At 38.9% G+C, this 23,816-nt stretch overlaps 1 protein-coding gene across 2 annotated transcripts in view; it reads left to right on the top strand.

The window, feature by feature from the left end:
• Positions 1 to 23,816, top strand: part of LOC120737874 (zinc finger protein 385B-like) — a 73,050-nt gene extending 49,234 nt beyond the window's left edge. For both annotated transcript variants that reach the window (XM_040038779.1, XM_040038780.1), the window contains 7 exons: positions 12,649 to 12,803; positions 14,909 to 15,016; positions 19,139 to 19,322; positions 22,015 to 22,386; positions 22,495 to 22,703; positions 22,888 to 22,986; positions 23,263 to 23,816. In XM_040038779.1, coding sequence (XP_039894713.1) covers positions 12,649 to 12,803; positions 14,909 to 15,016; positions 19,139 to 19,322; positions 22,015 to 22,386; positions 22,495 to 22,703; positions 22,888 to 22,986; positions 23,263 to 23,493 — 1,358 coding nt within the window. In that variant the 3' untranslated portion in view covers positions 23,494 to 23,816. The remainder of the gene's footprint in view (positions 1 to 12,648; positions 12,804 to 14,908; positions 15,017 to 19,138; positions 19,323 to 22,014; positions 22,387 to 22,494; positions 22,704 to 22,887; positions 22,987 to 23,262) is intronic.

The following is a 23,816-nucleotide window of genomic DNA, read 5'->3' as shown; positions in this document are numbered from 1 at the left end:
GATGTGTAAAGCTTGAAAAAGTCTTTGTTTTTTTGCACCGTTGTTAGCAAAGATTCAGATGTCCCACTCTGCATCAGTCAAATTCTTGTGTTACTCTGCGTGTTTAGTTTCATAAAAGCGATTCAAATTGTAATCCTTAAATGCAGCATTCTGCTCTTTAAAAACTATGCGCACCACTTTACCTGTGACCAGTAAATGAATGAAATTTGTGATTTCCCATTGACGCACAGGCCAGTTGTGAACAACCAATGGGCTACTTTGGCTCCAAGTCTGTTATAGAGAGTAGACATGCACCAGGAGCAGGGGCAAGGTGGACACACCAGAAATGGTCTCAGTGGGGCTCAAACTGAGGCCCCCCTGCCGTAACCATAGCGGTCCCCAATCCCTGGTCCACGGACCCATGTCGCTCCGTGAGTCGTTTGGTACCGGGCTGCGAGAGTTGAGGCTCAGGTGTGAAATTTTTGGTTTTCAGGGTTTTTATCGTTAACTCTGTTTCCCTGGGTCTTTTCCCATGTTGTAGTTGTGTGTCTTATTTTGAAAGAAATATTTAAGCGTTACCATAGCGACCAGAGAGCATTAAGGGGCAGAGAGGAGGATGTTACTCTTAATGTTGTTGGTGCATTTCAGGAGGACGCTGCTAATAAAGTTACACAATTACACAGTGAATTCGCGTTTATTATTATATTTACAAAATACCACTGTTTTTGTCTTGGTTGTATCATTTTATTTTTTGTATTTATCCACGACACCTTAAAGGCCTGTCAGTGAAAATATTGTTTGACATTAAACCGGTCTGTGGCGCAAAAAAGGTTGGGGACCGCTGCCGTAGCCTTTTGGTTTCCTACTCCTGTTTTTGCTCAGGCCGTGTGCTGGTGCTATTGGTCTACATTCATGTTTACGTGGGTGGTATGTTCACATGCACCTGATTTGTTTTATTTATTTATTTTTTTCCCCAGCAGAACATTGGGTTATTTACTTCACCAAACGATGGGTCTAATTTTGTTGCTGATTTGCATAATTTGATATTTGTTGTAGCTTGAAAATATTAATGAAATTCTGAATGCAATATTTACAATTTAAGGCCTTTTTTAAATTTAATTTGTGGTGGATATTCATGCTCCAACAAGGACAATTGATTAGTGGTACTGTATCACAGCTGTTTGGTTTTCATTTACTGGCAAAGTCTGGTATTCTGCCAAATCAAGAAATGCAGACAGTCGGTCTCAGAGTTATCCAGCACTCTGAAGCTAAATAATAATGCACTCTGTTTTCTTCTCTGTTGTCCGTGACTCTTGAGGACATTTGCATTAATACACCTTCCGTGCCCTCAACACAGCAGTTGGTATTATGTGGTTATGCCTTTGTCTGAGACCTACATAAACTCTAAGGAAAGATATTTTAATTATTTTTAAACTACTGCTTGGGTGTGAAACTAGAACAACCTTTTCTACCACCCACTGGCTACTGCTCATGTCTGGTTGCTGTCTGAAGACATTTTCTGTTCGTCTGTCAAACAGTTTGTCTGTTATTGGGTTTTTTTAAACACTTCATTTAAAGATACAGCACACATGAGCGCACAGTAGCAAGTGAACACACATACACACACACTCCAGGCATTTTGTCAGCAAAATGGATTAACGTTTTGGTATTTTGCTGAAATGCTGACAGGAATGAAAATATTGTGTCTCCAGTTCTGACAACGTGCCTTGGAAATCAAGCAGTGAAATGCAAAACCTGCTAAAATATGCAGCTGCCAGGAGACATGACATTGCCCACAAAAAAAGGTTGACTGCAAATTAAGATACTCTCTATCTGAATTCATGTAATAAACTGGTACAATTTGTGCATGATTAGGTCAACTGCAGTGAAATGTAGTGGAAAAAAAAAAGCATCACATTGTTTTGAAGCATCAAGTTGAGCTGAGAAGCAGCCATGCAACCTTCATAGGGATAGGCCGCAACTCCCCTTCATAGATATCCTATTAATGAAGTCGGGTACAACATAAAAGGAGGGGCTGGATTAGAGACTGGTAGCAAAGCTGTCTGCAAGTCAAAGCAGTATGAATAGTGGACCCCAAATGAGAGTCATCCACCCATTCACACACCACCAGTAGGCAACGGGTGAAGTGTCTTGCCCAAGGACACAACAACTGAGACTGTCGGAGCCGGGGCTCGAACCAGCAACTTGCTGATTACAAGATGAACTGCCAGCTCTTGAGCCACGATCGTCCCATGCTTATATTTTTTACCTCAGCCACTGTGCATGTGTGTTATTTAGTGTTACTGAGCTGCAGCCCAGGAGGTAGAGCAGGTCATCTACTGTTCAGAAGGTTGCCGATTCAATCCCTGGTTCCTCTAGTCTTTATACCAAAGTATCAATAGGCACGATACTGAATCATAGATTCCCCCCTGATGTGAATGTTGGATACAAAAAGTGCTTGTATGAATGGGTGCTTTGAGAGCTCAAAGAGAGTAGAAAAGTGCTAAGAACCAGTCCATTTATTCACTGGACCTGAGCTAGATAAATTTCAGTAAAAATCATAAAATGGTGGCTTTGTAAAAGTTTTGGCAGGTAGTTTTCACATTCTCTCATTTTTCAGCTGTTCTTATGTGTAGCATTACATATGGATCTTTTGCAAAGTGGTAAAATACTACAGAAGTACTGTAAATGTGTATTTTGAGCATTTGTTTTTAGCTTTCACGTAAGCAGATTTGCTCTCTTGTTTTTGTGTTTTGGGAAGGCTAAAGAAAATACATCAACCTTTACATTGCCAACTGAAGAAAGCCAAAAGACTGTTTTAGTTGCAGGGACTCATTTTCTGTGACAGTTAACTTTGCAGCATTGTTGTAAACCTATTTCCTCTTAATTAAAATAAACAGCAAAACCATAAAAAATATTACAATAGATCTGTAATAAATTCAGCTGCCGTCTTTAATGCAACATTGATGAAGATCTCTCGAAGTTAGATTGTCCTCTCTGAAGCCACTAAGGCACCAGCCTTCAGACTCACTCCATCAGGCAGACACCCACATTTACTGCAGCTCAGAGAGGAGCATCGAGATAGAAAGCTGCTAATTACTAAGTTCATGAGGCGGATAAAGCTGCGCGCAGGCTTTAAATATCAATAAGTATGTGCTACACATTTGCTAACTGCTGTTCAGCTGGTCTGATTGGACGGAAGCTTATCTCAATTCAAGCAGATGGTGGCAGTTTATTTGATAATGATGTGCAGAATGCATTGTAAAGGGCAGAGGGTCAGTGAAGGAAACAAAACACACTGAGCAGCCCTGATAGTGCAATCATGTTAATTTCCCTGTAGATTAGCTTTATCTCCTGGTGCCTGTTTATCTTTTGTGGTTATTTTGTAGAATACATCATTTAAACAAAGTCTGTGACGTAAAGATAGCAATTCAAATAATCTGTCACCAAAAATCAAACCCGTAATAGTCAAAATAATACCCACAATTCACCAGAGACCCTGATTAGTTATATGTTGCTGTAGTATTAACATTATACCAAATAAGATGCAAAAAGTCTCAGGAAGTGAATCAGCTTCTGTTAAGTTGTCTGATGAAATTTGCTTGCTGGTTTGCTGCTTTGTGGATTAAAAGGTTAAAAAGGTTATGGAGACATTCTTTTTCTTTTTTCTTTTCCACATGCGGATTTTACATGCTGTTGAAGCTTCCACAACGGTATCCTGTGATTTTCCTTTGACCAGAGGACACTAGTCCCGAATTTCACCTTGAACAAATTCAATAAGAGTTTACGGACCCTGGGGTGAAAATGGGCCCACAGTGGTTTAGCTGAAAGTAGGACAGATTACCACGGGGAGCCTGATCTGGGTTGGATGGTGCCCTGCAGGTAGAAACTCACATGAAGCCGCTGGCTCTGCCAGCTGCGTCTGTATGACTTTAAATAGACGTTGACAGCCAGCAGGAGAACTTGCCTGTTGGCTGCCAGTTGTGGCCTAAATGTACTTTGTCACAATAAAGATGATTTATTTAAAAACCACACAGAGCATGGCGGGGGCAGTATTTCAAGCCATCATGGAAATTAGGCCTTCACTTTCCACTTTTTGTTTCCAGCGGCGAGAGCTTAACGGAGCTGTCAATGGCAGTCCTAATGGATGCTAATTCATCCTCCAGAGCTCATCATAAATACCGAGCTCTCTGCCCGTTGTGTAAGCAACGAATGGCATCATCATTACTGCAAAAGCGCAGTGCACTAACCACTTCTGTTTTATGACTCAGAAAAGCTGTGTGCTTCGTGCCACTATGGACTGGAAAACATACCATTCAATTTTCATTATTTGACAATATGTTTTGCAGGCTTGCAGCAAACCTATCAACAGAGGATACTTTTTTTTTTTTTTTTGCCTTTTTAGCTACACATTCCTAATCCTGCCTTTTTGATTAAACTAATGTAATGACAGAGTTAACTCAAAGATTAATGTTAAGTATAGGAAATGTCTGTGATTTTAAGATCCCACCATATAGAATATGAAGCACAGCTGTGACTGTAATGTTTGATTATATGTATAAAAGGGGCCATAGTGACATAGTTAATTATGCTCAAAGATTTTGTGTTACACAGGAGATGGTGGTCACCATAAAGGTGTTTTAAGTACATTCATTTAAATTTAATATGTTTGCAAATGCTCAGGTTATGGTGTCAAACACTCTGCATAACAACGTACAAAGTGTTTTAAAATGCTTAATGTCCTAAATAATAAAATTTGATATTATTTTAAATTATTAACTGAAGCACATTAAGTAGTGCGCCTGTCATCCTGCTCAACAGTGTGTTAAAATTTAACTCGGGTAATTCAGATTTATGATGTGGCGAGGTACCGATGTCTGGAACAGGTATTTGGAAAAAAATGAGGAAACGTGTAAATTGCAGGAGAGATCAGGCCAAAAGACACAGATGTATCAATTTAAAACAGACAAATAACAGATGTGCAGCAGAAACTCACTCATTGTCCCAGTTCAGAAAGTGGACCTGAACGCAGAATATGAGTCAGAAATGTGTAGCCATTTTTTTCTTGTTTATTTTTTTTAAGAGAATAAAGATGAGATAAAATTTCAAGCTCACCTTTTAAAAAAAAAAAATTCTCTGTGTTTTTTTTCTGTTTACAGACACAACTATGTTAATATGGATGATGTGTTAGGAACAAAAAGATGACAGAAATAAAAATTATCATCCCACAGCGGGCTGAATTCAAAGACACCCCAAAAACCATAGTGAAAAAATGATGTGCAAGGCTACGCACAATGGTACTTAATAGTTTGTATGGCCCCCACGTGTTTGTATGTATGCCTGAAAAGTCTGAGATGCAACCTGATGGTGTTGGACAAAGCGAAACATAAAGTCCCAGAGGTGGATTTAGGTGGATTTAGGTCAGGCGAGCGTGGGACACACTGCACCAGGGAAAGGTTTGACAATGGGCCCAAGAATTTCATACCAATTCCTAATGGCAGCCAGGGTGCTGTTGTTTAGCCTGTAGAGGTCAGTCCATGCTACCTGTAGTGACACTGACCCTAGCTAAATGCATAACTAGTGAAAAAACAACAATTTCTTTTCAAAAATGTAGGTGTTTTGGAAACTGGAAGTGCAAAGCAAAAGATGGATCTATCTGAGAAACTAAGTGAGACTGCACTCTCATATGGTAGTGAATTCTAGGAAGCCCCACTCTAAATCTCAGTTTTCCTCCATTTTGGCTCTAATTGGGGTCATAATTAACAAAAATAACATTGTGTTTTATTCAATAATCTATAACTCTATAATTTGTAAAAACTAGCAACTGAGATCTTAAATTCAAACGTAGATTAAAAGAGCAGTGGGTTAATTTTCCTATAGACTTAGGTAGTTGGCCCTACTCTTCAAACAAAAAAGACTATTCCACTACTAGGATAGGACATACAAAGAATAAAGCTACACAAAGAAAGTGTTTACCACAAGAAGACACAAAATGATCCAGCAGACACAAACACCGAGGGGAAAATGGACAAAGGAAACACAAAGAAAATAGGAGGGAGGAGATCTTACAATAATAAGAATAAGAATGAGAACAACAACAAATTCCTGAAAACCACGGCAATGCTCAGTTCAAAAATATCTCCAATTGAATTTTCAGATAAATGAAGGGATTGAGTGAGATTTTCAGAGCTAAGAAAAATGGCTATTCTGTTTAGCTTTTAAAATGTTTACATTTTTGAGATGCATAGTACTTGATAATTGTTTAAACACCACAGCTGCATACTGTAAACTACATTTATCCAACTTAGAAATAATAAAGATCACCAAGAAAGCCAATCTGATTCATCGTGACCCCATTAATTTAAGGGGTGAAGATGACTTTAAGCTCATACCTGCAAGTTGACGTCAGGACAGTTCAAGTTTATTAACAGGGACCAAATTTTCAGCAGTTTATTCCAGTTTTCATACCTCTTTAGATTCAGCTCACAACAATGACTCTGGTCTCCCTAACCAAATCAGATGAAAACAGTCTACAAGCCTCCATAATCCATTAAATGTAGTTTGAGAGTGGTAAAACAAAGAAATCTGTGCTTTTTGAATTAAATGTTGCTAAATTAGGAAACAGCCCTAATTCAGCCGTTAATGTCACAAACCATTAATGGCACGCAGAGAAGGGATGTGTTTTTTTTGGTGTCAGGAATGAGAGCGTGCCTGCACTCCACCATGTTTGTTCAGAGTGAACACAGAGAGTCTGGCTCAGACAGATAATCCCAGGAAATGCGTTTGCCATGAAAAGAGCAAAAGAAGCCTTTCCTCTGATGCTTTTACTGTGATTCGCCGCTATGGAAGTCTCTCACCCCCTCCCCCCTTTTCCTCCACTCTTCATGAAAAGATGCCATTTCCCCCCCCTCTGTGATTGCTGTGATATTGAGTCACCCAGAGACTAATCTTGGAAATAATAGAGATTAAGCTTTTCCTCGTTTTTTTTCTTACCGTGCTGTAATTTCTTCAGCTCATAATCTTTTATCCTGTCTCAGTATGGGTTGGTTGGCTGCTGTGACCTACACTTTTAGCTTTCCTGCATAGAAAAAGAATGTGAATGCTGATTAGCGAGCAGGGATTGGTTCATTTCGAAAGGTGGATTTACATTTATAGTATCAAGAAAGGAGTGAACAATACTTGTGTCAGTGTTGAGCTTTGAATTTCTCCACATGCTGCAGTGTATGTGTGCACAAGGCTATAGGAGTGAGGCCCTTCATTTAAGGATTTAATTTGGGGAAAGGAGAAATGCATACCAAGATGCTGCCCGACTCCCAAGAACAATGCTGGGCTGTTTGATGCAACAACTGCTGCTGTCATTAGATGATATGCACTCACCCAAGAAGCATTTTAACTAACCACAATGATAGGAAAAGGGTTCAAATGAGGGAAAATGTTCTTTTGAGTGTTGCAAATGAAGCAAGTTAGTTATCAAATTTGACCGAAATGTTCTAGTAACACTCGAAAAGCTGCGAAGAGCAATATCGTCACTTTATTTCACTCCATTCATGTGTAAATACAAAGATGGCTCATTTGTTTTCTGCCTTGCATGTTCCCGATGCTCTTGGCCAATAAGATGCCAATCCTCTATGGTCCTCTTTATGCCTAGAATTGCGAAAGCATGAGGAAAATACACAGGGGAAGCTCATAAAGCTTGTCTGCATACATGCTGCTGATCAGCTTTCATTTGAATGAATTCAATTTTTACTCAGTATATCCATGATCAAGTTTAAGAGTATATTTCCCTTACTCATAGGTGTGATAAAATAATTTAATCATGTGTTGGCGTGGGCAAAATTTTTTGGTTTATGTAAAATCTTTTGAAAGCGTTCCTGTGGTGTTTGTCCAGGCAGACAGTACCACCCTCTTCCATTCTGTCAAACAATTCAATTTAATTTAGTTTTATTTATATAGGACCAAATCAGTCATCTCAAGATTTATTTGGAGATGTTGTGAAGGGTTTTCCAATATTGTCTGCAAGCTCCACCCCCAGTATGTCACTGGCCTTTTGTTGAGTTTGTCAAGTCTGTTGATGTCTGCTGCCCCAGCACACCACAGCATAGAAATACTGGCCACCAGAGACTCCTGCGGATCCTCAGGAGCTGGCAGATTATTAAGTATCTCGGCAGCCTCAGAAAGAGACCCCTATGCCCCTGCTTGTACAGGGCTTCTGTTTTTTTGTATGAAGTCCAGTTTATTGCCCATGTGAACACTGAGGTATTTGTAATCCTCTACTGTCTCCACACAGACCCCATGAATGGAAATAGGTGTCACTGGTGTTCTGGTCCACCTCATCCTCACAACCAGTTCCTTTGTCTCTTTCAGGTTAAGCTCCAGATTGTTACGTTGTGTGAGGAGAACAAGGTCATCAGTGCAATAACTGCACATCTTAAAATCTGTTAATAAGTTGTATGTTCCTCAGACCAGAAATGCAGGCTTTGGGGTTGATCTCGAGTCTGGCTACCTGGTTTATGTAAAACACAGAGCTGATAGGGTTTTAAAAAAATGCTGTTTAGATATCAAAAGACTTATTCTGTATCAAGTATGGGATATATGAATATTAATAGCATATTAGTGCCAATGTAAACATAGTCACTGGTAATGATGCTTTAACTGTGTTTATTAGAAATGTTTCATAAACTAAATTCTTCTCTGCCCAACCTAATTACACAGTAATTGAGTTCACGAGTTTAGGGTTGTAATTTTAAAGTTACGGCGTTTTATTTCTTAACGCTTACAGAGCCATGCTGGTTAACACATTCCCATTATGACCAGATGAAACAATGTGAACATGGCATTCGTTTGTTTTGTCCAGTCTGCCAGAGTGAATCTTTTGAGATGCTCTCTGGACGTAAATGAGATGGGTAATTTTGAAACAGACAGGTCCCGTCAAAAGCACGTTCTTCTTGTCGGCAGATGTTGTACAGATTCTCACAGCTGATGGCAGTTTCTAGCTTGTTCAGCACCAAACGCAGTTAATTAAACGTCTCGCCCTGATGTGTTTTGTGAATATATGCATAGGAGATTAATAAGATCAATTACAGATTTGTGTAGGAGAGGGAATCGTTGTCCCCAAAAGTCATACTGACAGGGAGATTAAGCACATCAGTCTACTGGAGGGGGGGGAAAGGGTCTGTCCTCTGCCTGTGATTGCCTGTTACTGTTCTTCTTTCGCTCTCTCATTTGTTGCTACTTTGTCATTCACTCTCAATACGGTGTTAATTCAGTTCAAATCACTTTATTGACACCAGTGACACAAACAGTCCTGGTGGAGCATGTAAATGAATTTGGAATTAGAAAACAAAAGTGTGTGTTTTATGCATGCATGATATTCAGGGAGATTAGCACATTAAAAACACAGGATCAAGTAAATAGTGACAATCAGCTCTAATCACTCCTTATTTCAAATTCTAATTCCAACAAATACCTGGCGCAGTGGAGTGGCTGCAAAGCATCAAATAAACAGAGGGTGTGGTTGGTGGTCGTTGTCAAATAGTATGTTCGTTTGTTGGCTTATTGTTGATTTTTTATTTTTTTTATTTATTGCTAATTCAGTGCTAATTTGTGCTGCACCTCTATATTTGTCTCAACACGTGGAGTCATTTGGTAGCCAAGACTTGCTATTCTCTGCATCTTTACTGAGTTTATTGTGTTCACTTCTCTTTATGTTTATCAGTTTCAGTTTGTTTAGTTGTGTTTCTGTCCAGCTCGATATTGCATAAGCATCTGAGTACCTCAGTAGCTGCTGATAAGATGTGGGAATTTAATCTTTAAGCAATGTGGTTATCATTTTCATTTCAACTTCATCCAGGCGGGGTCCACCCTTGACAGGTCGCCATTGTGTTACATGGCTAACACAGAGAAACCATTCACATTCACACCTGTGGGCAATTTTCAGATTAATCATCAATTAATCTAACTGTGTGTCTTTGGACGGTGGAAGTTAGAGTAACTGGCCAGATGGTGGATTCAAACCCAGGATATTTATGCTGTAAGGCGACAGTGCTGCCCCATTTTTAATTTTATTTGTTATTATGATAATAATTTCAGTTTGATGCTTCAAGAGGGGAAAAAAGTTGAGATTTTCTCAACTTTAAGGCAAATAATTGAAGCAACTACCAATGAGAATGAAGGACAATATTGATTGACATGTGATGGGGCAGTAAATACATTAGTGTTATTTAATGAGCCATACAACTCTTCACTAGCAGCCAAGCAGCATGTGATGACTGGATTGCCTTCTGTGTGAACGCAGTTTATCAAATGGGTACAAATATGCACATCATTTCATGCTCTGCTAAGATCATGAACAAAGACAGTGTTCGCATTGTCACTGTGAGCAGCTGACTTTTTAATTTGATAGGTGGTACCTGCACTACATGACACACCAACATAAGCAAGAATTATTGTCATTATTGGAGTATTGTTGCATTGTTGCAACACCCGCCAGCCATCGAAATTTGCAAACAAATATTCTGATAGTTTTGTTTGGTTTGTTTTGGGGACTGGAAACTTTGTGGTTTCTGTGATCTGTTTGAAGTCTGAGTTTGAGTGAACAGTCATGTTTGAGCTGGCTTTGGCTGAAAAAGGTAAAAAGTCTGTATGGTGAGCAAAACAGAGATTGCCAAATTGACATGATCTGAGAACGATTTAGTTGAGATTGCGCGGTCTCTAACTAGGCACCGATTATCCAGCGCACAAAAGATTTCCATGAAGTCTTAATATGTTTTTACATTTGCAGATCCTGTTGTGTGCAGCACTAGCTGGCCCATTTTATCATGCTTCTGTTACTGTCCAGTCTTCATAGAAACTACTGCTTCCACAATACCACAGAACAAGTACAGTGCATTATTAGAATTATAGTATCATCTTGGGCCTCAAGGATTGGTTCATGAGGCCTCCCTGCAGCATGCAGTGTATGTGCAAGCATGAACTTTACTCTTTCACGTGTTTATAGCCTTCATTACTTTCCTATAAAGTATCTAATTATGTCCAAACAAATTCTGGCAGGTTTCTTTACTTTAACATTTTCACAGTAAGAAGAAAGTGCCCCGAGGCTTTTGCAGTGGCAGGCAATGATAAAATAAGACAGGCTGTGGTGTCCACTGCTTCTTTATTTTCTGCCGTCTTCATTAAACACTCGGGCACCTGTGCAGGACAATAAATCACTCCCTAAACTCTCTTTACATGCCTACTAAAAGCTTTCCTTCTGCAGTATTGGTCATATCATTTCTTTTCACATATCATTCTCCAGTTTGTTTCTCTTTCCAGTCTCCCCTTTGGTTTCTCTGCTCTTCTCAAATACTTTAGAAAATAGGACCAGATTAGTAAAAGCATGCTAATGCTCAAGGACTCTCAAACCGCCTCATCCCCAGAGATAAATCCTGAAATTTAGACTTAAAAGAAGCAGAAAATTGAGGAAAATTGCCTTCTGGTTGCTAAGCTTTTACTGAAATATAACATCATTAAACTCCAACATTATGATTGCATCTATTTAGAGAAAATGTTTAGGTGTTTATGAATAAGAAATTTTAAGGAAGTTTGTTTTGGCGTTATGTCACAACAGTCACTTACATTACATTTTATATAATTGCCATTTATTTAATTCCTTTCTTCAGATTCTCTGTCATTCAAAAAGTAATGCTTAATATGTGTTATCATCATGTGCTGGAGATAAGCCTAATGTACATTATATTTTACTTTATCTTCTCTAAATCCATAATTAGTCATTTCTCTTCTCTCCTCAGTCGTGCAGGTTGATCATTTTCAGTCCTACACAGGCAAAGCTCTCCTTTTTTCTTACGCTATATATAAAAATATTGTGTTTTTAATTTTGCCTTTTTTAAACCTCTTTGTCAATAAGATGGTTTATTTTCATCACAGGGTAAAGTTTCTGTAACAAAGTTCTGAAGCCAGTTTTATATTACATTCTAATATTTTACACACAACCTTTTTAGCCGAACAACCTCCGGACTTTCCATACACAGCCACGACAAACGATCTGTAATCACCATGCTTATGTAAGAAACTGTGGCTTTTAATGCGAACACACTAATGTTACTCTGGGGCTAGACAAAGGTCACTGCCATGTTGCTCTTTAAAGAATGTGCAGTCTTAAAGCATTTAGGCCAACTACAGTTAAGTGTGTTGAGACAAGAGGTCACGTGGAAGGAGATTTTAAAGCAGAAAGTGCTGGTGAAATTCCAGTGAGATGTAAAGTAATGTATGCATAAGATAGAAAAATGGTGAACATGTACATCAAACCTCATTACGATTCTTTTTCTCTGTATGTTGACTGAGCTGTTTGCTTGTTCAGACAAAGAACCGAGACAATCACAGATACTAAAGGGCAAAGACATTTGTCAGGATAAACTATAGACTTGTAAAGCAGGAAAAGGCCACACAAAGCATTTCATCATTTGTCCCCCACTATTACTAAAGTCATTAAAACTTTACCGAGTGAATCATTCACTGTGGATAAGCGTCTCAGTCTCAGATATGTGCTAAAATCACTCTTTATCCTAGTTTGTGTAGAACGATGTGCAGCTTTGGGGGCCTAAAATGAAAAAGGCTGAAATAGAAATTTGTGTCTTTTCAGAATTTATTCTGATTTAATCATCCCTGCTTTAGGAGCACTATCCCAGAACCAAGTCCACCCTCTCTTGGGCTCCCTGCCCATGCCAGGTCGATCCCTTCAGCAGCACACTCATGCCCAGCTGGAGCACTTCTTGCCGCTCAGGGTCAACGGCTCCTCGCCGCTTAGCCTCTTCCCCAATTTTAACACGGTAAGAACCCATTCTGCTTTTCTCTCTTACATGTATCACATACTGCAACTTTGGCTCCTTGACCATTTACATCTTTAGGTTTATCATTTACCATGCATTTGTTATAGAAACAGTCATTAGTCACAGTTTGCACATTATATTTTATGATGTTGTAGACAGTGCTGGACATATGCTTATTTGCCTTCTTGCCAAAAGTTGCCTGTACACCACCACAGTGGATTTGAAATCACTATGTGATTGAAGTGCAAGCTTTAAGCTTTAGCTCAACGAGGTTAACAAAAAAAAACTGAAATCATTTTCAGGAATCGACTCACAAACTAATATTTAAATATAAAGATTATTTTGAATATTTAAATGATAATCCCCGCAGTTAATGACTGCATGAAGTCTAGAACCCCTGGACATCATCAAAGGCTTTTCTCTTCTCATCACTGCAAGTTTCTACAAGGTGCAAGTTAATTTTGATTTTATATAACCGAAATAATCATTTTCACAACTGTGCGGGCTCTTTTAGAGAATTTTGGAATAAGTCTAATCCGACCAGTCCTCTGCACCTTGCTGTAAACCCTCTGTATTTCCATTCTTGCATTTTTGCTGTCTTCTGTGGTCTTTCTGATTTTGGTTCTTCAGCCTAATGATGATGATGGCCTCCCTTATTTACACTGATATCAATTTGAGCCTTATATTAAAAATGACTATTTAAAGCTATAAAATACAAATTCAGTACTTTGAATCAACTTCAGATATTGTGTTTGTTTTATTTGTTACTAAATAACAAGGGGACAGGCCTCACCTGAGTATGAAGCTGCTTGCTGGGCAATTGTAAGATTATTTTTAAGGTTCTGAAAATGTTGGACTATTTATAAAAAGTTAATGCTAAATTTTTGTAAAAACCCTTTGAAATAAAGGTGAGAGTCTGCACTTCAGCCACACTGAAATCATGTGTACAGAAGCACTACAGAAAATGTTTTTTCTTTTTTGGATCTAACTTTAGGTGGATTTAATATCTTTGCTGTAAATAACAAATAAAAGGGATGAACTTTTATGTAATTATTCACAAGAAAGTGAAAAAGTGTATTTTTTCTAAAAGGTCTGAATATAACTTTTATACTTTAAGTAAAAGTCTGCAAAAATTTAGAAACTCAGGACAGCCACTTGTGATGTCAGCATACAGGAAAAAAGCACCAAAATTAAGATGAACAAATACATTTGGATGATTTTTTATTTACCATGTTATCATTTTCTATGTGAAATACTTAACATTTTTTAACAGTTTAAATAGTTATGTGAAAGCTCATGTCATCATCAGGTCAAATCATCAAACATAACTCAGAATTCTAACTGAATTTTACTTGAGCTTCACAGCCACGTTATACTTTATTTTTAACTACTTGCAATCATAAACATACATGAGAAATTCCAAATATAAAACCTCTGTCTGGCACATAAAACACGTGTTTTTTGGGGGCAGCTTTTATAGTCACAGCTTAAACCTGTAATGAGGAAAGTCTGAGGAAAGTGCTAAATGTATCAGGCTGGTGGGAGGCTGGATAAATATTCATCTCTGACAACTAAAGCTAAAAATATGGCTGGAATATCACAGCTTTACTGTGGGGATTAAAAACATGCTTATATTCAGCTCGTATTTAGAAAAATATACACAGTTTGCTGCCTTTACATAATTTACACAGAATGTTAAAAACAGACTTACAGCTCTTTCTTGCAGAAATCTACGTTTATCACACGCGGCACAGTAATTTTTTCAATCACAGGAGGACGCTAAGCAAAAATCTACAACCTTATTTAATCAAAGTAATCAGCAAAATCAGCACTGATTCATAATTAATCTGAAATACGGAGGTAGAAATGTGGGTAGTTATTTTGTACATCTGTGCAGATTTAAATCCTTGTTAAAGGAACACATTTTAACAACAAATAAATATGCTCCATTTTGCAAATAAGATCATTAGGAATGCCACCTTTTCAAGGAAATATGCAAAAACATATTTATTTATATTTAATTATTGCACATACAAAACAAAATCTCAGGTCCTGGATTATAAAATTCAATAATTTGGTGTATATGTGTATGTTTCACCTTATAGATGGACCCAGTGCAGAAGGCAGTGATCAACCACACTTTTGGCATGACTCCACCCAAGAAAAAACCCATCATCTCCTGTAACATCTGCCACCTGCGCTTCAACTCTACTGTAAGTGCTGTAACTCTACTTTTCCTCGATGTCACAAAGGAAAGTTTGTTAGCGTCTAGAATGCAACCTTAAAATAACCTGAAATCATCTCTCGTGCACCACAAGAAGATAGAAAAATCACCTCTGACCACATAGCTGGAGGTTTTTTTAGCCATTAAAGATAGTAAATCATATAATTTTTTGCAGCACGAAAATACATTTATGCCCATAGCTTTTCCAAACACTCCTCTGAAGTTCTTCTTTTTACCATTTTTTGCAGTCAACACAACATCTACATATTTTCAAATAATGTAATATTTTTTGCATCCCAAAAATGATCTTATTGCTGGCTATCTGTCTTATCACTCTGCTTGTTACATTTCTATCCTCTCTATTTTCAAATCACAGGCCACTTTAAAGGAAACCAGTCCGCTAGTTCTATTGCCTTTTATTCCTTATCACATTTTATTCATATTCATTTGACTCCAATGCCTATGGAGTTCATTTATACATATTTGCATTTATATTGTTAAGCGGTAACAGGGAGAATGACAATGACTCTGCTTTTTTGTGAAACTTTAAAGAAGCAGGACACTGGTCCAGGCTGATTATCCTACTACTCTTGCTTCCTAATCTCCTTTTTCTGTCTCTGCTCTTTACTTTTGGGTGCACAGTGATGGAGTCTGTTTTCTAGCTAACAGGCGCTCTCCTCCCTTTGTGTTACCTGCAGCTGTGCTGAGAGTGCTGGTTGACCCAGGAGTTGGATGCCAGGTTGCAGGCAGGTACCGGATCCCAACAGGGGGCAGAACAGTCCAGCAGGAATTTGCACTTCACAATTAAAGAGAAAGTCCAGAATAGCTGTGTAGCACTTTTTATGCTCATTGTTTGTGTAGTGCATAAAAAAGTTACAGCTGAATAATTTTTCGCAGTTTTACATCCTACTTTTCATGCTGGACACACAGCTTCAACTTGCCATCGGAAAATGGGATTTAGCCACACCCAGTTATGCTGGTTAAAATATTATTTTTACTTGCAGTTGAATTTCTATTGTTTTACTGATTAGATGTTGCAGTAAATTGATAACATCTGCTAAGCTTTGTAGCTTTTCATTACCTGTGCACGTCTTAGCATCTTTTAGCTGATTGTTTTGGTTTTCTAGCATTTTGGATTGCTCTTAACAGTTTCATATTGTTTTTTTCATACAATAACCTTTTTTAGTTAACAAAGAGGCTTAAAGGTCAAGATCTGCAACTAGCTTGTGGACATGGCGGTGTATTCAAATGCTAGAGAGCTTTCTCAGGAGTTGGTGGAGAGAATTCAGTGTCTTATGGTTCCTATGTCCTTCTTTTGCACACATTTCATGGTAAGGTCTTGCTAGTAGAGTGGCTTTTTAGCACTAATGAGGATGTGAATGTATCCCTAATGGGAAGCTCAAGCAGTTTGTCCAGTATGAAGTCAAATAAGGATGACTGTGAAGGTAAAACCTTCGTGGGATTGGTGTAAAAATTCCAGATTATTCCTTTAAAGCTGCTGAACTCACTAAAAAGCATGAAGGTCTGACAGATCAGCAGATCATATATGATATGACCTAATTTTTCTGCTCCGTAGACAGTTGCTTGTTGTGTGTGAAGAGCATCACTGATGTGACAAATGCATAAAGCAGCTTGAATGAAGGTCATCGGTCTCCTTCAGGTGTCTGTAACTGAAGATCTTGGTCTTGCAGTCCTGGGATTCTTATTCCATGCGTTTTTCTTTCAACGATGCTATGGTGGAACATGGTGAACTCATACTACACTGGCATGCCAGATAGTATGGCAGTATGCAGATGACAGCAGAGTCGTCCGCCTGACTCAGTGGAAAATCACGCTGAATGGTTGGTGTGCACTGACATTCAACGTAGCCAAAGGGCTTGTATACCCTTTGCTCAGCCCTCCATTCCCAACCACACACTTTGACCCATGGTGCCACCCTTTCTGTTTGTGTAGGAGTCCAAGCTTTATGCAAAGTGTTGACAGGGAGACCTCTACCCCACCACTCTATGCACAATCTGTGCTCACCTAAAGATCATGTCTGCGCACTATGAATTTGAATGTGCATTAGCAAGGGATGTACAGTGTGTGCCTTGAAACTGGTATGGATAATTTGAGCAATTACAAATTATCTAACAGCCTTGTGTGAAGCCAGATACTTGAAGTCTTGTCTCACTGATTCTCCGTTCTTTAGGAAGTGCACTCGTGTCTTTCATATACAGAAAGGCACTGGGGTTGCAAAAAAATATGTGCTCTTAAAGGATAAGTGTGGTTATGTCATCATATTTTTCTTATTGTTATATAAGTGAAAAGAACAAAACCATTAAAGGTTATTTAACTCCAATATCTCAGCACTGACCCATGCAGTTTCATTCTGTCCTTTTTAGAAAAGGTTACTTAAACAGCTTTTATTTTATAGAGTCTATTTTTATTTGTTGTATTAGGTATATTGTATTTAAAACACATGGTATGCATACATAAAGAGAGAAAAAAGGATTTTATGTCTCATACTATCATTTACTCATCTAAATGCCAACTTTTAGTTTATTCTTATGCAGTATAATTATAAGAATTAAGTATGAATCATGTAACTATTATGCTGCATGAGGAAAATGGCAAATGCAGACATTTAACCTGTTGAAAGCCTACTAGAAGTAACCCTTGAAGCTCTTCTCTGAACTGAGAGGTTTCTGTCATATTTCAGGCCTGCTTAAGGAACAAAATGACTCCATTTGCATCAGAAGTTAGTGAGGGTGGTCCCTGCCTATGCAGCTACCCTTGGAAAAACCCTAGAAACTATTCTAACTGTGGTCAAACCATGTCTTTATTGATATATACTCAAGTGTCAACACATGGGAAAAGGGGAGGTCGTCAAATGTCATCTTTATCGGGGAAAGAGGTAATAATTAAATCACATAATTATTCCGTTCATTTTCTTCCACTTATTCAATTCAAGGTTGTTGGCTGAGGGGATGAAGGGGTGAGCCTGTCCCACCTGTCATGTGACCAAAGGCAGGTACACCCTGGACAGGTCCCTAGTCTATCAAAGGGCTAAATTAAATTACACGTTTTTAATTTGACATGTCAAGAAAAGTATCGGCTGTCACCAACTTATCCTTTGAGTACTGCTTGTTCTGTATTCATGATGTTTTGGATTGTTTGGTTAAGTTGCTGAAGCAATATTTTGCCAACTAATCTTTGGTAATTTACCATCATATATATATTTCACAATCTATGTAAATGACTCACAGTTATATTCATAAATAAATAAAATCGAACGAAGTTTCTTTTGTCTCTATTCAAAAAAATAAAGTTTGCAAATCAGTCGTCATGGAGATGGCTTGGTTATAAAAGATGTCATGTAAATATTCAGCAGGACACCTATATAAGATTTATTGTATTTATTAATGAAATAATTAGCAAAATTGGTTTTTTTCCCTTTTATTTTGTTTCTTAAAGATAATTCTTGTATATTAAATACTAAAATTTAATGTTGTTTGGACGTACAAGTTTTTTTATCCTGCTTCGGCTGTTTTCACTGTTGGTATACTCTGACATGAAGCTGGAAGCGGATCTTCTTCCGTAGAGCTTTGTCTACAGATATCCAGAGTCATATGGGGATCACACGTATCTGCATGTGTCTGCTGTCTCGTTGCCACAAATGTGTTTTCTCTTACAGAGGGAGGCACAGAGGTCATTTTGTGTCACAGTGTAACGGACACGGGCCATTTTGTGTCAGAACGAATCAGTGGAAAGATGAGCCAGTGAGCTCAGAGGATGCTCATGAGATGCCATTAGTCCAACTGATGCTCATTTGTGCATCATCATGACAATGATGATTATCAAAATGGTGATGTGATTCTCCCTCAGAGTCAAATGCTTAAACGCATATTTTTTCCCCTAAATTTATAAGAGCATGTGAAGTCGAAGCAGTGGAACAGATGGAACTATTACAGTTTACTGATTTCGTGCTGTCCTTCACTAATTTAATCAGTCATTCTGTGCATATACTCTACGCTGACTTTCCCCTTTGCTTGTTTTGCCCTTGTGTGCACATTCCTCTGTGTGTGTGTGTGTGTTTGCGCGCGCCTCTGTGTGTATGTGTGATTGCTAGACCCAGGCAGAGGCCCACTACAAAGGTCACAAGCATGCTCGCAAGCTAAAGGCCTTGGAGACCCAGAGGAATCGGCAGAAGAACGGACAGAGTCAATCAATATCAAGCAAAGACAGAGATAGGGACAAGGGCGTGATGGGAGGAGTAACTGGGCCAACAGACTCGCAATCGAAAGACAAAACAGGTATACATTTTTCTTTTCTAAAGCCAGTCCTCTTGCCACGCTCTGAGTAATTAGATGTAATTGGGGAGACGTAAGCACCAAGGCTTGGTAGCTGCCACTCAGCTGGTTAATTACCAGCTATTACCTGTCCTACTATCATTGGATCCGTCAGACAGGTAATTACTCCCATCAAGCTAAGACATTCGGCAAGATGAGGAGCCTTAAAGCACCTCAGCAGAGATTCCATCTACAGAGAGATGTGGTAGTGTTACTGTCAGATTTTTATTCAACAGTGATACGAGTCCCACATCCAAGTTCCTTATTCCTGTTATTTAATGAGGTGTTGTCACTTTGGACATGTCAAACAGTGTAGAAAATTATGGAAAATCGGTCAGAAGTACGGGTAATATTTGCCCACGAGTATTCTTTTCAAAATCAAACAATGGTCTGGATGTAGCCAGCAGTGGTGGCTAATGGATGTAGCAAAGAATAGCATAGCAGGGTTTCATTTCTTTCCAGCTGCTTTTTTTTTTTTTTTTTTTTAAGATTTACTGCATAGATGGTAGAATTGAAATGTGTCTTTTAGAAAATAGGTTTTTTTGTTTTGTTTTTCATATTTTTGCACTGAAAATGGGTTCTGATCTGATTAATTAATTTATTTGTGCTTCAGTAGAGCTTGGAGTTCTTCAATGAGAAGGCCAGCAGAAATCATTACCAATTGATCTTTTTTTCCCCCTGTTAATTTTTCACTTATTTCTTCAATGAAATCCACAGACCACAAATCCCCAGAAAAAATATGGGGACATTAGTGCTTACCATTACTGACCCATGTCCTTTCCATACTGTTAACTTTATAGCTATTGGCTGTATAGTTGCATTAACAGCAAAGACTAATGACTTTGCTATTTGCTTTTTTACTTCTTTCTAGTCATTAGTCACTCAACTTCTCATTCTTCCTGACTAAAAACTCACCATCTTTTTTTCTCTCCTCTGTCGGTTTTCCTTTTCATTACTGATCCTCTCTCTTCCATTTTCTTCCAGCGCCTATCAATTTCCCTCTAACCACATAATGATAAGCTTGTTACATTCGGTGGTTGCCATGGTTGTTGATTGATGGTGACAGAGGGAGCTTCGGCAGAGAGAGCGAACGAATGACAGCGAGACGCAGGGACAAAGGAAGAATGATTGAGATGGCAGGGGGAAAAAGCAGAAAAGATATGAAAATTAAAGAGAGATGAGTGTAATATAAGTATAATAGCAGGATTATATGAAAGGATGAGAACAAAGAAAAAGTTGCACAGGGAGGTCAGGGCCTGGTTCTTTTCTAAAGAAATAACTTAAGTCAAGAAAATGCATTATTCATACTTTGACTGTGAAGAAATCATGTTTCATGTAAATCAAATAATTCTGTAAGTTTAAAAATTACACTCGGTGTGGCCATAAATGCATAAATAAATTTACAAAAACATCTAAAATGTATTTGAAATTTAAAAACAGTGAGTCTAAGCATGAAACCCTCATGAAAATGGGATTTTAGTGATACCTTTACAGACTGGTCTCAGTCTGTAGCTTAATCTGCTGCATTTAGTCCCTTATATTACAATAAAAATATATCTTAGCATTTGCATTCTTTGTAATTAGTGGTAATATACTCTATTTTTCATACCCCCAGAAAAAGTCTGGACTTTCTGTTAATTGTCTGTTTAAAATCAGATTAACATTCAATTAACATTGGATCAAGTTTAATTTAACATTACAGTATGTGTTATCTTATAATTATTTTGCTACTTCTATGTAAAATTGATGGTCATAATGAGAAACCAACAGAGACGAGAGAGTAATCACCTGCCCCTGCGTGATAGCAGTGCAGCTCTTTGAAACATTTTGACTTCGGGCATCAAAAAGGGGATTGACCCCTCATTTATCCTTTCGGCATCTCAGTTTACAGCTTTATGGACTCTATAGGAAAGTATTAGTGCCAAACAACAAAAGATGTGCTGCAGAGAAGAACTTACATTTTCCTCTATAAAATACATTATGCTTGCGGTCTAAACCAGTATTATTTTCATTTGCATGCAACCTTGAGGCCTTTGGGAACCATTATGTGATGCTTTCGCTGATAGGAACTTGAATATAAGAATCAGTGCCAGTATTTCTGGTTTTTCATGTTTGTATACTGAATTTTGGGGTGTACAAAATCCACTGTAGTCCTACAGCAGTTTGCTGGATAATTGCAGAACTCACATTTGTATTCTCATAACAAGATCAGTGGTTGTCACCTGGCAGTTTGGCCCAAATATTAATTTTAATAATGTGACATAAGTCAGGGAATTGTATTTAGTCAAAATGCTACTGTACTTCCATTTGCATCATTAATGCATAATGAAGGGGTGAATCTACATAATAATATTCACCCCTTTGCCGTTCTTAACTTCCCCTTCAGTCACCTTGTCGTGGTACCTTGACTGCTCTCAACGGATTGTTTTTGCCACATTAGGCAGCTGTAGCCTCGTAATTAATGACTCTCCACTGGAAAGCAAATTAGATTCTAGTATTTCCTTAAAAATGCTAGTTTGGTCAGTATACCCATGATGAAAGGTTTTCTTCTTATGTTTATGTTCATTTTGTATAACCTGTGCAGCACTTTGGTGAACTAAAGTTGTTTAAAATGTGCTATAAAAATAAGCCTTGACACGACTTGATGTGTTAACAGGCCCAGTCACGTCATCCACTTCTGCACAGCAGCAAATGGAAATCAGCAAAGGGAGCTCACTGGCTGCCACTCCCTCTTCACAAACTTCATCCACGGACTGTTCGTTGCTAGCCTCTCCTCACCTATCCCCCCATGTTTCCCCGGGCTCTCAGTCTTCTGACCTTCCGTCAAACGTTCCACATGTGGAAGGGTGCAGCTCGGCCACCAGTTCAGCACCACAGTCTGAGCCTCAGAGAAGCTCCACAGGAGGCGAGGAGGAAACAGTGAAGGTGGAAGAGGTTAAAGAGTCCAAGAGCAACAAAAAACATCTCCACTGCCCTACATGCAAAGTGACGGTCAATTCTAGCTCCCAGCTGGAGGCTCATTGTAGCGGTAGGTAGTTCATCTCTTTGTTTTTTGCCCTTTCAATCTTTTTATTCTTTATTAATAATATTATTTAACATTCTGTTCTTCCGGTCTGATTGGTACTGATTGAATCAGGCTCTAAGCACAAGCAGATGCTGGACGGTCAGAATACCAGCCAGCCACAACGTAGGGTCAAGATGACATCATCATCCAGACCCGCCTGTCGAATTAAGCAGCGAATGGGCAGCAAAGCCAGACCAGCAAGACCAGTTGGTGTAAACAATCAGCCTTTTCACTGTGAACTGTGCCAAGTGTCTGTCAACTCAGAGTCACAGCTGAAACAGGTACGAATGCTTATCCTACTATTTTACTTTGCTAATTTTACTGCTGCATAAACCACCTGTCAATGTACAAATGCTAAAAATGCAGGATGACTACTCTTTATACTCTACAAGGTAACTCTTTGGGAGTTTGTGTGAGCTGTCTTGACAAAATGACTTTATTCTTTCCTTTCTGTCCTTTTTTTAGCACATGAACAGCAGGAGACACAAAGAGCGTTTGGCTGGGAAGCCTGTCAAGGCGAAGTTCACCCCCTATAATAAACTACAGCCCAGTGCTGTCTTAGCGGTGAGAATTTCTCTCTCACACAGACACATACAGACACACACACATTTGTCCACTTTTATTTTTGTCTAAATCACAGATGGCCATTCAAGATCACTTACAGCACAAACAAAACATACACAAACTTGTCAGATGCAAATTAAGTGGTGTCCCTTGCACCTGTCAGCATTTTTTGCAACAATACTGACATGTGCATTTAACTCTGAGCATCACTGTGTGTAAGTACAGCTTTACAGATGCTTGTTCAGGCTGAACACTTTTTCTTGTCTTTGATTTCAGACTAAACTGGCCCTACAGAAGCAGCTATCCAAGGCCCTGCCACCGGGCTTCCTGACCAGCCCCCTTAATCCAGCTGCCCTGTGCACCATGGCGTCTGGACCATTGGCACTACGGCTGCCACCGGGCCCTACAGCCATAATCCAGGGTCCCCTGATCAGCCCCACGCTCTTCAGGCCTGCCCCAGGACCGCTGAGGGCCACACATGCTCCTATTATCTTCTCTCCTTACTAGCAGGGAGCATGATGCTGAAGGACCAACAGCAGAGCTGACCTAACCTAGCCAAAACTGGGAGAAAAGATTAAACTGGTCTTCTGAGAACAAATCACAGCCCCCTCTGAGTGACAAGGAAACTACACAGAGAGAGTGGGGACAACATATTATGTCAAGTTTGGCAAGTCATAAGAGCAAAAGGCACAATCCCCTGGTGTGGATTGAGATTTTGGCGCTGACTGACCAGCGTCTCATACTTAAAAATGGAAGGACCATTGCTCAGCTGTCTCCTGTCAGCAAACTGTTGAGTGCATGTTCCCTGGGGTCTGGACCCCTCTGGAAGC

The sequence above is a fragment of the Simochromis diagramma genome, unplaced genomic scaffold, assembly GCF_900408965.1.
Source record: "Simochromis diagramma unplaced genomic scaffold, fSimDia1.1 OVJJ01000402.1, whole genome shotgun sequence".
Classification (NCBI taxonomy): domain Eukaryota; kingdom Metazoa; phylum Chordata; class Actinopteri; order Cichliformes; family Cichlidae; genus Simochromis; species Simochromis diagramma.
The sequence above is the reverse complement of the archived record's forward strand: the minus strand, read 5'-3'. Positions and strand labels throughout refer to the sequence as shown.